This window comes from Syngnathus typhle, linkage group LG17 (genome assembly GCF_033458585.1).
Source record: "Syngnathus typhle isolate RoL2023-S1 ecotype Sweden linkage group LG17, RoL_Styp_1.0, whole genome shotgun sequence".
Taxonomy (NCBI): domain Eukaryota; kingdom Metazoa; phylum Chordata; class Actinopteri; order Syngnathiformes; family Syngnathidae; genus Syngnathus; species Syngnathus typhle.
In genome coordinates, this window is record NC_083754.1 from 5346116 (window position 1) to 5358797 (window position 12682).

At 44.5% G+C, this 12682-nt stretch overlaps 3 protein-coding genes across 4 annotated transcripts; 1 reads left to right on the top strand and 2 right to left on the bottom strand.

Moving 5' to 3' along the window:
- Positions 1-7: 7 nt before the first annotated feature.
- psmc3ip (PSMC3 interacting protein) lies at positions 8-2096 on the bottom strand. 2 transcript variants are annotated; one of them, XM_061302692.1, is made up of 9 exons: positions 1877-2096; positions 1642-1744; positions 1348-1448; positions 1189-1278; positions 1016-1127; positions 630-775; positions 452-505; positions 311-370; positions 8-244 (listed from the first exon to the last, which is right to left on the bottom strand). In XM_061302692.1, the coding sequence occupies exons 2-9, from the start codon at positions 1664-1666 to the stop codon at positions 188-190; spliced, it is 645 nt and encodes a 214-aa protein (XP_061158676.1). In that variant the 5' UTR covers positions 1667-1744; positions 1877-2096; the 3' UTR covers positions 8-187. The 2 variants fall into 2 exon arrangements, with proteins under 2 accessions (XP_061158676.1, XP_061158677.1); XM_061302693.1 differs by having other exon boundaries at positions 1840-2096.
- A 1889-nt stretch (positions 2097-3985) lies between these two features.
- On the bottom strand, positions 3986-8443 carry retreg3 (reticulophagy regulator family member 3). Its single transcript, XM_061302618.1, has 10 exons — positions 8364-8443; positions 7879-8161; positions 7138-7244; positions 6833-6863; positions 6626-6752; positions 6375-6459; positions 6003-6140; positions 5843-5922; positions 5611-5743; positions 3986-5519 (listed from the first exon to the last, which is right to left on the bottom strand). The coding sequence occupies exons 2-10, from the start codon at positions 8112-8114 to the stop codon at positions 4993-4995; spliced, it is 1464 nt and encodes a 487-aa protein (XP_061158602.1). The 5' UTR covers positions 8115-8161; positions 8364-8443; the 3' UTR covers positions 3986-4992.
- Positions 8444-8852: 409 nt separating this feature from the next.
- On the top strand, positions 8853-12375 carry tubg1 (tubulin, gamma 1). The gene is made up of 11 exons (XM_061302633.1): positions 8853-9029; positions 9347-9459; positions 9750-9917; positions 10006-10074; positions 10412-10491; positions 10576-10702; positions 10858-10944; positions 11137-11286; positions 11355-11507; positions 11588-11749; positions 11808-12375. Exons 1-11 carry the CDS (start codon positions 8981-8983, stop codon positions 12003-12005), a joined length of 1356 nt encoding a protein of 451 aa, XP_061158617.1. The 5' UTR covers positions 8853-8980; the 3' UTR covers positions 12006-12375.
- Positions 12376-12682: the final 307 nt, after the last annotated feature.

A 12682-nucleotide genomic window follows, 5' to 3' on the forward strand; every position in this document is an offset into this window, starting at 1 on the left:
GACAAGATACAGCAAAACTTTTACTTCGACTAAATAATGCGCATTGAACATTTAATAAGTTGTCAGTAAATACTGTTCAGGAAATAAGCACACAAGATGAACTAAAAAAAAAAAAAATGTACAAACTGCAACATATAGTACATCCTTAATAAAGGTTAAGTACATTTAAATACAAAAAAATGTATCTTCAAAGAGTCGGCAGGACCACCTTGTAGTCTTCATCAGTCTCCACGCCAACCTCCTCCTGAAATGAAAATGTCACAGATGTTTAAAAAAAGTTTCAATTCACTAAAATCTTTATTTCATTCACCAGGAACTCTTTCTTGCTCTTGGGATATCCCTCCAGGATGGTGTCCATAATGTCCGAAGTCTGAGTAGAATCAAACAAACATGGAGTTATACATTAGCCTCCGTGAGCAAAACAATTTTTACGAAGACTTAAAGTCATTACCAGTCTCTTCCTCTTTCGCCACTCTTTCACATAAACATTGTGTTCTTTCAAAACCTGAAGATAAAATAGTTTGGATGAAAGTGAACGCAGAATAGTAGAACATTATTACATTTTTATGTTATCTTGCTCAAATGCCAAAATTTTATTCGACTTTAGTGGCAAATTTCATATTCCAAACCTTGTCTTTCTCCTCTGGCGTGACATGATTGTTGGCCGACTTTATTCTGTCCAGACGCTTGTGACATTCTGAACACTCGTCTCTCAGCCTGGCGATTTCTGATACCATTTCCTCTCTGGTCAGACTATTGTTGAGCTCCTTCAGCTCTGCAACCACACATGTAGTACAAAACAGTAGATTGGTACTGCCATCAGAAAACCCCATTTTAAGCTACAAATTACCTTCTAAAACTAATCTGTTAAAAGTCCATGTTTTAGATGCCAAATGCATTCGAATCATTTGAAAAAAGACAATGCAAGATGTTCTTTCCCATCTGTTTTTTTTGGGCAAAATATAATGTTCAAATTTGGAGTGTTTTCTCATTGAAGAACCTGGAGCTACTGTACCTGCATTCAGCTGTCCGCAGCTCTGGCTGAGGGCCTGCATCTCCTCATTGAGGCTGGCAATGCGAACGTCCATGGCCTTCAACTCTGCATCATTCACATCTTTAAACTGAGCCTTTGAGGAGGAGGAGAATGATCAACATGCAATACCAAGATCCTATCAACGTGCAACTAACCTGATCAGCAAAATAGATCTTCTGCTTGCCATAAGTCTTCTCTTTTATCTTGCCCTCCAGAGCCAGTAGGTCCATGGATTTGACCACTGCCTGGTGACAAGAAAAAAGAAACCCACAATGTTTTGCTTTGACCCCCAAACCACCCACTCAAAACCGAACCGTTCTGCCCAATCCGTGCTGGCTTTGTAGGTTACAGAAGACATCCTGGGAACTGTAAGGCCGGTTCTTGGCATTCAAGTAGGCAAGGATGACTGCGGCGCCTGTGAAGATGAAAATGTTCTTATGCATGTCCTATATTTTGCTCCTTAAATTGTAAGTGGTCAGTAAGTGATGTACGACTTGATCCATACTGTTAATCTCGTAGCTAGCACGCGAGGCTAATGTTAGACGATTTGACTAAAACTTAACTCGACTATAAATTAAACTTACGCATGATAATGATCGATAACTTACTGTCAGTGTTGTCCTTTTTACTCATTTTCAACTCGTCCTCGGTCTTCCGCCTTATTTCCGAACTGAGTTTCGCGGGAAATGATTCGTCACAAATAGATCGTCGCTGTAAATATGCAGTACAAGCATCAACATTTTTCAAAGCTCACAAGCCTCAGCGTCTCTAACAAAGTTTAAAAAATATATATATGGATTCTTAACTAAAGTGACGAATTGTCGAATTCCATGGAAATTTTACCGAAACAAGAGTGAGTGTTCACGTTTGGTTGTACGAGGTAGAAATTCTACTTCCGGCTAAAGAAGAAGAACTCAAAGAAGTGTTGTCTGAAATGGTGCAGTTAAAATTCTTTGGCGTGAAAGAAGACAAACTGCATTGAAAGGCAAAGAAATGCTCGGGCAACGCATATCCCCCTCTGTGTGGTAGTGTTGGCGCGTGAGTGAACGATTCGTTCGAAAGAACGAATTCCTTCAGTGAACGAGAGTGAACGAATCACTTCCTAAAGCTAACGGCTTGCATGAATTATTGCATGCGCCGTTATGCAACAACGGGGAGTGTCCGAATGACGTCACAGATCACACAGCCAATCAGGAGGTGGGGGTAGGTCCACCTCATGGACACTTCAATAGGTACACTACACGAGGTAAAAAAAGTGTTGTGAACGATTCGGTGAACGACTCTTTTGAACAAATATTTTGAGTGAACCGATTCTAAAGATTCTAGTCACTTTAAACTGGAATGCACATCACTAGTACAAAAAAGTGCACACGACAGAGCACTGTCAGTACGAAATAGCCGACTGGTTAGTGACACTGGCTTTTACTTGGTAAGATCTTGGGTTCGATCCCAGGTGTCTGCACATACAATCACGTGCTTTTAGACTTGGAACCTCGCTTAGTATGTGTTTTTACGTTTAGCTCCTGCGGAACGTGAAAGAAAGTAAAACTTTTCACGCAGGTGCGCTTAATGAGGGTCACTTGGAAAACATATTGGAACGCGGCCCCAAGGACTAGAGCTTGACACCTGTGACATTTGACTGTGATATTTCCCTAATAAAGTGGCCTATTATTAGGTACACTAGAAAATGGCGGTGTACCTAATGGAGTGTCCGTGTGATTCCCTCGTTAAGTGCACCTGCGTGAAAAGTTTTAGCTCCTGAGGAACGTGAAAGAAGCTAAAACTTTTCACGCAGGTGCGCTTAACGAGGGTCACTTGGAAAACATGTTGGAACGCGGCCCCGAGGACTAGAGCTTGATACTTGTGACCTTTGACCGTGATATTTCCCTAATAAAGTGGTCTGTTATTAGGTACACTTGAAAATGGCGGTGTACCTAATGGAGTGTCCGTGATTCCCTCGTTAAGCGCACCTGCGTGAAAAGTTTTAGCTGCTGCGGGACGTGAAAGAAGCTAAAACTTTTCACGCAGGTGCGCTTAACGAGGGTCACTTGGAAAACATATTGGAACGCGGCCCCGAGGACTAGAGCTTGATACTTGTGACCTTTGACAGTGATAGTTCCCTAATAAAGTGGCCTGTCATTCGGTACACTTGAAAATGGCGGTGTACCTAATGGAGTGTCCGTGTGATTCCCTCGTTAAGTGCACCTGCGTGAAAAGTTTTAGCGACCGAGAACGTCAAAATGAGCTAAATGTTTTCACGCAGGTGCGCTTAACGAGGGTCACTTGGAAAACATATTGGAACGCGGCCCCAAGGACTAGAGCGTGACACTTGTGACCTTTGACCATGATATTTCCCTAATAAAGTGGCCTGTCATTAGGTACACTTGAAAATGGCGGTGTACCTAATGGAGTGTCCGTGTGATTCCCTCGTTAAGTGCACCTGCGTGAAAAGTTTTAGCGACCGAGAACGTCAAAATGAGCTAAATGTTTTCACGCAGGTGCGCTTAACGAGGGTCACTTGGAAAACATATTGGAACGCGGCCCCGAGGACTAGAGCTTGATATTTGTGACCTTTGACCGTGATATTTCCCTAATAAAGTGGTCTGTTATTAGGTACACTTGAAAATGGCGGTGTACCTAATGGAGTGTCCGTGTGATTCCCTCGTTAAGTGCACCTGCGTGAAAAGTTTTAGCGACCGAGAACGTCAAAATGAGCTAAATGTTTTCACGCAGGTGCGCTTAACGAGGGTCACTTGGAAAACATATTGGAACGCGGCCCCAAGGACTAGAGCGTGACACATGTGACCTTTGACCATATTTCCCTAATAAAGTGGGCTGTCATTAGGTACACCTCATGCACACCTACACGATGTAAAAAATAAATAAAAATGAATAAATAAATAAGAACGTGTTGTCACATGTAGTCAGTGTTCTCACACAAAAAACAAGCAATTTAATTGAAAAGTTTATTCAATATAATTTGCACATCAAAACATATAAAACCGATTTCAGAGGGTAAAATACACAACTGAGCACACTTTTATTTTTTTTGTATTGTGAATCCAGCTGTTTCATTGTGCAGTATGTGATTTTCTTCTGAAAACCACACATATTAGTCTAGAATCCTGATAAAAACTAAACTGTGCCTCACTGTCTGGTATGGATGACCGAGTCATATTTTTTCATCATAAAGTCACAGCATACTCGCAAAATTGATGCGCCACTTTACAAACCAAACTATCATAATAATAGTTTACTTCAAGTAACCCTATAACCTGTTATTTGTATAATTCTCTAAAAAAAAAGAAAATCTCAGCATTACTTTCACTTACATTGATTGGGCTGTTTAAATGGTGTCATTTAAAGGGTGAGAAAGTCAAATTAGTCTTGAATTTGTTCATCCAGCACAAAAAAAATCACGTAACAGAAAATCACACAAAGTAAAAGAAACATTAGGGAGCAATATTTTTGCCTGTGTGGAGGATAACCACACAGTTAAAATATTATCTAGTGCACATTTTGATGTCAAATTAGATTGTCTCCCAAATAAAGATGTGCAACTTTGGAGAACAGCAAATGAGTAAAAAACAGCAGCATAAAAACACTGAAAACTTGTGAAGAAACAACCTGCTGGGAAAGCAACACGGATGGCTCAAACGGGAATGTCGGATTTGGTCTCTTGTTGGTTAAATAGCCCTCTTGTCCAGACCTCTGCGGGAAAGTGTGTGACAGCTGAATGACAGCGTTTAGGATGTAGTGGTGTGAGTCGCTACTGAGACTTGGCAAAAGCCAAAAAAAAAATGCTGGTGATTCATTATCTTACCAATCCGATTGGGGGTTCCATGACATATTCACAGTAACAAAGGTGATGCTGACCTGGGCAAGAATCAAACACGAACATTTTACCTACTGTCTAAAATGCCAACACGCTCATTAAAAGTTGAACTTGGTTGTTGTTTTTACTGTGGTTTACCAAGCAGGCTGGACAGAAAGTTGGAGCCCTGACTCTCTCGCCGTTGCCCTTCTACAACGGGGTCCATCTGGCTCAGTTCGGACTGATCCAGCATCTCAAAGTCCTCCACATCAAAGTCCGTGTCCAGCTCCGAGCTGGACTGCTTGCGAAAACTGCGGTGCGCTCCCGCCCTGCGGGAGGCTTGACTGCGCTGACCGGAGGGTCGCCGAGGCTGCATGGAGCTGACCAGCGCCGCCCGGATCATGGTGCTGGCGATGTCGCCCATGAAGTCGGAGGCGGGCGGCAGGCCGCTGAGGGACATTTCGGCGTCTAGGTCCTCCTGATCCGAGTCCAGATGAGCGTCGACATCCAGTACAGAGGCGCGGGGACTTTGTAGCCCGGACAGAGCCAGGCTGGGCAGCCCGATGCTGGTGTCATCGTCGTCGTCCATCAAAGTGGCGTCTGGGTTGATGGAAGGGAAGTCCGGGAGATCCTGAGCAAAAGACTCCTCTGGATCACTGTGTCGGTCCAGATCTGAATCAAACAAAAGCACAGACAGTAAGATAGATCCATTTTCTATACATGTTATTTTGTGCTGAGCGGAAGATGAAAAATAATAATTCACCCTCGGAGCCCTCGGTCAGCGGAGTCTGGCCTCGTGATAGGTTAAATGTCCCATTGTCGGTGTAGGAAATCTCAGCGTCGGAGTGCTCCGAGTCAGTCATGGCGAGTTCTTTTGCCACAACGCCGTCGTCAAACTGGAAGACACAACAGATCTCTACTTTAAGCATGTCAAACAAACTTTGCCATTTGATTTTTGTTTTTAATAGATTAAAAAAGTTTTGACGCCTATTGACCGAAGGACAGAAGGCTGCCAGCTCCTCCTCGCTGTCGCTGCCATCAGCTGAGAGGACACCGTGCAGAGGCATGCGCAGGACTAAAAACGACATGCAAAGAAAATCATTTTATTTCCTGAAAAAGCTGTTGATGCGTGTAAAAACAGACGGCGTTCCTCACACTGGTTGTCCAGTGGCTTGGACATCATGTAGCCGCAAACGCTGAAGTCCAGCCGCTGCAGGACCGGCTCCAGCTTCACAAAGACGCGCTGAAAGACCCTGTGGTAAGCCGCCAGAGGGGCCACGAGGGTCAGCATCACTGGACAAGACAAAGAGAGAATTCTTACTAAAACTTTTTCAAAATTAGCCATAATTGAATCCACCAGGCAGTCTGGCTCATGGACCATCGCAAGTAAGTCAGGAGTTTAAACACATCTGACCTATTTGTCTATCTGCCCGATTGCCTTCATCTTGCTGTCTTATCTATTAAGGTTTTCTCCCCCTTTTTCAACACAAGTGAATTTCTAAAGGACGGGAGCTTGGTAGGACTCACCAGCCGAGTAGGAGAGCAACAACCCGGGAACGTAACGTCCAATCACGGCCAAAGAGAAGAAGAGGCAGCTCGTCAGGATGCAAAACTGGAACACATAAGCACACGTCGCCATTTTGGAATAAAAAAAAATATTCTCGTGAATGAATGCGTATTACAATAAATAATTTCAGATTTATTATAGAAAAATGGAAATGTAATTTTAACGCTGAATTCAAAAGGTTTTTAGGTAACACAAATCTCATTGTCCTCACCCTGCCGGGGTTGACTCGTTTGAAGTGCGCCAGGTTGGACGCAAGCACGACGGCGCTGACCCAGGCCTCGGCCACGTGGTGGCACAACTCGGGTACGCTGAGGATGCCGGGCTGTACCAGGCCCCAACTGCGCGTGAAAGCAACATTAAACGACATTTCATGCGTATGAATATTTTTGAAAACACAATTTTCGCTGCAGTGACCAACCTCTCGCTTTCAGATTCATCCTGGTTTCTGACTGTAAAGAAAAGAAAACAACAACCACTGATCCAGTTGGTGATGTTAATTTTTTTTCCTACCATCCAAAAATAGGACCCATTAATCTCCCTGGCACCAGTCTGCCGCATGTCAGAATCAGAACACTACAAGAGGGCACGTTTACAAGCAAGAATGGGAGCTTAACTGCTGGAGGTGACACACAAATCCCTTGTTGAGTCCAGCGTGGCGGGGGTGGGGGGGTTCTGTCTTATCTCTTCAGTTTTATACTAGCAGAGAAGAAAACATGTTTGCACCTCTGAGCTTGGGCCAAATCTTGTTCCTCCATATGTCGACGCAGACCACCACGGCCAGGCCGGACGCCAGCAGGAACAACAGACGCAGAGACGTCAGCGCTAAGAACCTGCAGGAGAACGCCAGCTCGTCAACAGCGACAACACACGGCCCTTGTTCTATCGTCCGCTTGATGATATAAGACTGTTATGTAAGACTTATTATGAACACAATGCTGAACTTTTTTTACACAGAAGCCCATCATTTCTGCTTCGAGACCTTATCACAATATGACTATTATTGTGGTTGTTTTTGCTGTTAATCAATACCAATGCAAACGCTACAGTTGGGAGATTAACCTGACCAAGAATTTGCTGGCATATTAAAGCTTGTAATTGAAGTTAGCCATGTGATCTGCAGTGCAAAGATCTGGAAAATTAGATTTAGACACATTAAGAAGCAAACAAATAACAAAACCACGATTGCTGTAGTCTTGCAAAGTTTTCAGTCATACATTGAGTGTGAACGGTTGGTTATATACTTCAATGAGTATTTAGAATGTATCATGTTTTAAAATAAGTGGTTCTTACGCCACTGCTAACTATGACCACAATAATAATCACATTATTACTTGTATAACTCTCATTTACAGCCTTGCGATGGCATTTATTGATTATCCCAATTAAAACGTAATGGACGTGTACAAAATGTTTAGGTACACAGCAGTTGCAATGCAAAGAAATTAAGTTAACGTGTCCTCTCACCAAAACACAAAGTTGACCAGCACATAGAGCAGCAGACACTGGAAAGGTCTTTCACACACCAACACCGACTGCAGGTAGGTGAGCAGCGGCTCGGAGGGCCCCAGTCGGGACTGCAGCGCCGCTTTGACCGCCCGCACCTGAGCGTCCCTCTCGCTGGAGCCCGGTCGGCTCCGGAGGCCGGTAGCACCGGAACCCGACTTGCCAGCGGCAACGTCTACCGTAGCCACTTCTTCCATAGCACCGGTTTGAGCCGTCTTCAAACGCGAATGTCAGAGAAGAAACTCTTGACGTGCAAATGAGAGGAAAACGCGTGTTATGTTTGGAGACGATAAGCAGCGCCTGCGGAGCATCGGCTTGCTAAAAGCGAGCGGATTTTAAGAGCGATATCACCCGTTAAGTAACTATGAGAAGCCGTTGGCCGGTATTAGAGGACATCATGTTATCGAAGCCATTGTGAAAAGTGTGAACAGTGAGCTGACACTTACTATTTGTACATTTTCGCATTTCGCTAGGTCTCGCTGTTGAACTGCAAATATGGCGTAGTCTGTTTTTCTGAGCCCTTCATCGTCCAATCGGAATGCACAGGGACAAAAGTGGCATGTTGCATTCAATGTAATAGGAATTTTGTATACTTTAAAAAAATATTTTTACTGAAAAAGCGCCACATTGACGAGCAAATAAGTGATACAAATTACTATCACCGCGTTGTTATTATGAACGGCAACATTTCTGCAATATTTAAATACAAATTTGTGAACACACTGACATTAGAGCTGTAGCTGAAATGTGAAAATACTAAATCGTCGCTTTCAATGTCGGTCAAAGTTACTGCCGTCATGTCAGCTGTATATCATATTGTGCACAGCCACTGTGCGTATTCAATGTTATTTATTACACGTTAAAAAAGATGCTTAAGATTTGCGTGATGGCGACATTCGCCTCTCGGGGCAGTGTCGCCCTATATTGCGGCCAATGAGCAGACAAAGAAGTCGCCATTCAAGCATCACATTCGTCACCAAGCGGGAAGCAAGCTAGTGACGGCTAGCTAAACAAAAACACGGCTAGCACAGCGGCCAAATAAAGCGCCGCCCAAGACTTCAAGATGCCTCGGGAAATTATAACGTTACAGCTTGGACAGTGCGGGAATCAAAGTACGTGTACAAACCCCCCACAACTCGGCGTATTTACCTTGCATTACTTCACAGCAGTTAGTTGTTCTCTTATTGTCGCCTTTTGACGTCACTGAAATCTTGTCATCAAATCTATTAAGACTTAATGCAATCGCTTCCCTAAGCTGCAATTTAGGTTTTAGCTTCCTTAGAGGTTCACAGTGACTTAGCGCTCATAAGGCTAGTAGATGCCGCTGCATCGGTACCAAACGTCAAATCTAGTGTCAAAACTACGAATTGCACATGTTCCTGTTGCGTGCATTAAATGTGGCACTTGCTCGTCTGTGTTTTGCTTGCAGTCGGCTTTGAGTTTTGGAAGCAGCTATGTGCAGAGCATGGTATCAGTCCAGAGGGCATCGTCGAGGAGTTTGCCACCGAAGGAACGGACAGGAAGGATGTTTTCTTCTATCAGGTACACGCTGCCTATCGAACATATATAATGGTGGTGTTAGCTTCAAATATGTTTGTATGCGTCACTCAGAATGTTGTGCAGACTTAAATGTTGCCACTGTGCAATGACACAATAGTCCAGCAGATGGCGTCCGAGGAGAGAACAACCACGTATCATTGCACAGATTGAAATGAGTGGTTATGGTGCGAACTGAACACTTAATAAAGGAGTCTATGCATCTTTGGTGTTGGATCCCAGGAATTACATTACACTGTACACCCCATCCGTAAAGCACTTTGTGTTTGCGGCAGGCCGATGACGAGCACTACATCCCCCGCGCTGTCCTCCTGGATCTGGAGCCTCGAGTGATCCACTCCATCCTTAACTCTCCCTACGCCAACCTGTACAATCCTGAGAATATCTACCTGTCCGAACATGGCGGAGGGGCCGGAAACAACTGGGCCAGTGGGTACTCACAGGTGAGTACTGTTATCAAGACGTACCTTAGATTGTCCTAAGGAAATATATAATGTGTTAATTTCTTTCTTTCTTTTTTGCTCTCTATAGGGGAAAAAAATTCAAGAAGACATTTTTGACATCATTGACCGCGAGGCAGATGGGAGTGACAGTCTGGAGGCAAGTATTTGAAACTTCACAAGCAGCAGATTGGTAGATACTAAACACTTCCTTTTTGTAATGGCTAGCTGTTAAAACAGCCACATTGTTTACATTTCCAATAACTACGATCAGTCTTAGCTCTTTTTGTGTGCTTTCTTTAACTGCCGCCTCACTAACCATTATTATGTGTGTGCATGCGTGCGTGAGGAAGGTGTGGCCCAACGGGCTTGTGTATGTTGGCACTGCGGGGTAGGTATTAAGCGTGGTGCTAATAGCTAAGGCAGAGTAGAAGGCAGGTATTAGGGAGGGAGCTTGTCCACCTTTTTTTTTGCCAGCTCTCTGTTATTTCTGGCAGGGGTTTGTCCTGTGTCACTCCATCGCTGGGGGGACGGGTTCCGGTCTGGGGTCCTACCTGCTGGAGAAGCTGAACGACAGGTCCAAAAGCATATATATACATATGTATTTTCAAAATTATAAATTAAAATACGTCTGTTACAAGGCTGCTAGTTTTCTCATCAGGTACCCAAAGAAGCTGGTACAGACCTACTCGGTCTTTCCCAATCAGCACGAAATGAGCGACGTGGTGGTGCAGCCGTACAACTCGCTGCTGACTCTCAAGAGACTCACGCAGAACGCCGACTGCGTGGTAAGGCAAATCTTGCCTTAAAACATTTTGGGTCTCGTGCTCGTGTGGAATTGGCGTGTCTTTTTTGTCCATTTCTGCCTTCTTTGTTTCAACCGTCACCCATGTTTGCAAGTCTGTTGTCCTCACGTCCTTTGTGCGTTTGGCTCACTCTTCAGGTGGTGCTGGACAACACGGCGCTGAATCGCATTGCCACCGACCGGTTGCACATCCAGAACCCTTCCTTCTCACAAATCAACCAGCTGGTGAGTGAGAGCAAGACCATGCTAGTATAAAACCGATGCTCAATTTAAAGCTAGCTTATTGCTAGGAAAGCCATTTCGTCTGTCCGTAGAAGGACGTGAGACGTCAAACTGGAAACAAAAGGACATCTGTTCCAACTCCGATGTCATTTGGTGTGTTTTTTTGTGTCAATTGTCACATTTTGGCTACGATAGGTGTCCACCATCATGTCAGCGAGCACCACCACCCTGCGCTACCCGGGATACATGAACAACGACCTCATCGGCCTCATTGCCTCGCTCATCCCCACGCCACGCCTCCACTTCCTGATGACGGGCTACACGCCGCTCACCACCGACCAGTCGGTGAGTGGACCCGACCGCCAGGTTGGGGTGAGGGGCGGGTTAGGGTTAACAGACTAATGTCATGGTAGGTGGCCAGTGTGAGGAAGACTACTGTGCTGGATGTGATGAGGAGGCTCCTTCAGCCCAAGAACGTGATGGTGTCCACAGGCAGAGAACGCCAGCCCAGCCACTGTTACATCGCCATCCTCAACATCATCCAGGGAGAAGTGGATCCCACTCAGGTAAAGGCTTTACTTTTCATTTCATTTGGAAGTCAGCATTTCAAATGGCGCTGTTGTGAAGCTGGACGTCTCTTCGTCAGGTGCACAAAAGTCTCCAGAGGATCCGGGAGCGGAAACTGGCCAGTTTCATCCCCTGGGGTCCTGCCAGCATCCAGGTGGCACTGTCCAGGAAGTCACCGTACCTGCCGTCCGCCCACCGCGTCAGCGGCCTGATGATGGCCAACCACACCAGCATCTCCTCTGTAAGTCACACCTCGATGCTTACACAATGGACTTGAGTGTGACGTTGCCCTCTTGCAGCTCTTTGAGCGGACGTGCCAGCAGTACGACAAGCTGCGTAAGCGCGAGGCCTTCCTGGAGCAGTTCCGCAAGGAGGACATCTTCAAGGACAACTTCGACGAGCTGGACAACTCACGCGAGGTGGTGCAGCAGCTGGTGGACGAGTACAGCGCCGCCACCAGGCCTGACTACATCTCTTGGGGAACACAAGAGCAGTGAACGCAGCCCATTTCAACATATGCAACAGATGCAATGACTTCAAATGAATGTCTTATTAAGTCTTACTGAGTTTCCCAGGACTAACTTATTGCCTTCTTTTGGCGCTCTTCATGGGTTTGTCAGTTGCCAATAACAAAGCCGGAACACGGGCCCCTGAGAAAGTGTCACATCATTGTAGTTATAAAAGGCAATTTTAAAATATTCAGGTTCTGCAGTGACAAATAGAACATACATTTAATGGCCACATTATGAAAGATGTTTCTTATGACAGAAGAGAGACATGTATCAAATGTGACCAGTGAGCATAACAGGAATGTTACATTGCTTGTTAAGTCTATTTAAATTGTACAATAAATTCATTTTCTTAGTACACATGGCCTTTTTATTTTTTATACCCTTACTATACATGGTCAATTTTTTTTAAAACAAAAATAGCCTTACTATACATTGCGTCATCAGGAATTAAAGCAGCACAATGTATCAAAAATATCAATATCACGATTTGTTTCTTTTGGAAATGAATGCATTGATCTAAATTTGACCAACCAGATGCAAACTTTAACGTGTTTCATTTGCTTTTTATCCTACAAATCAACAAAAAAATGATTGACTCGCAATATTTTGCATATTTTCCGTGTCGTTAAGGGGAAGTCAAAAGTGCAAACATTAGAAGGGAC

Coding starts and splice junctions, on each gene's coding strand:
- tubg1 (XM_061302633.1), top strand. CDS start 8,981: ATGCCTCGGGAAATTATAACGTTACAGCTTGGACAGTGCGGGAATCAA. Junction 9,918..10,005: donor GGGCCAGTGGGTACTCACAG/GTGAGTACTGTT, acceptor TGCTCTCTATAG/GGGAAAAAAATTCAAGAAGA. Junction 10,703..10,857: donor CGCAGAACGCCGACTGCGTG/GTAAGGCAAATC, acceptor CTCACTCTTCAG/GTGGTGCTGGACAACACGGC.
- psmc3ip (XM_061302692.1), bottom strand. CDS start 1,666: ATGAGTAAAAAGGACAACACTGACA. Junction 776..1,015: donor CTGCGGACAGCTGAATGCAG/GTACAGTAGCTC, acceptor GTGTGGTTGCAG/AGCTGAAGGAGCTCAACAAT. Junction 506..629: donor CGCCAGAGGAGAAAGACAAG/GTTTGGAATATG, acceptor TTTTATCTTCAG/GTTTTGAAAGAACACAATGT.
- retreg3 (XM_061302618.1), bottom strand. CDS start 8,114: ATGGAAGAAGTGGCTACGGTAGACGTTGCCGCTGGCAAGTCGGGTTCC. Junction 6,864..7,137: donor GATTTGGCCCAAGCTCAGAG/GTGCAAACATGT, acceptor TTTTCTTTACAG/TCAGAAACCAGGATGAATCT. Junction 5,923..6,002: donor CAAGCCACTGGACAACCAGT/GTGAGGAACGCC, acceptor TGTCGTTTTTAG/TCCTGCGCATGCCTCTGCAC.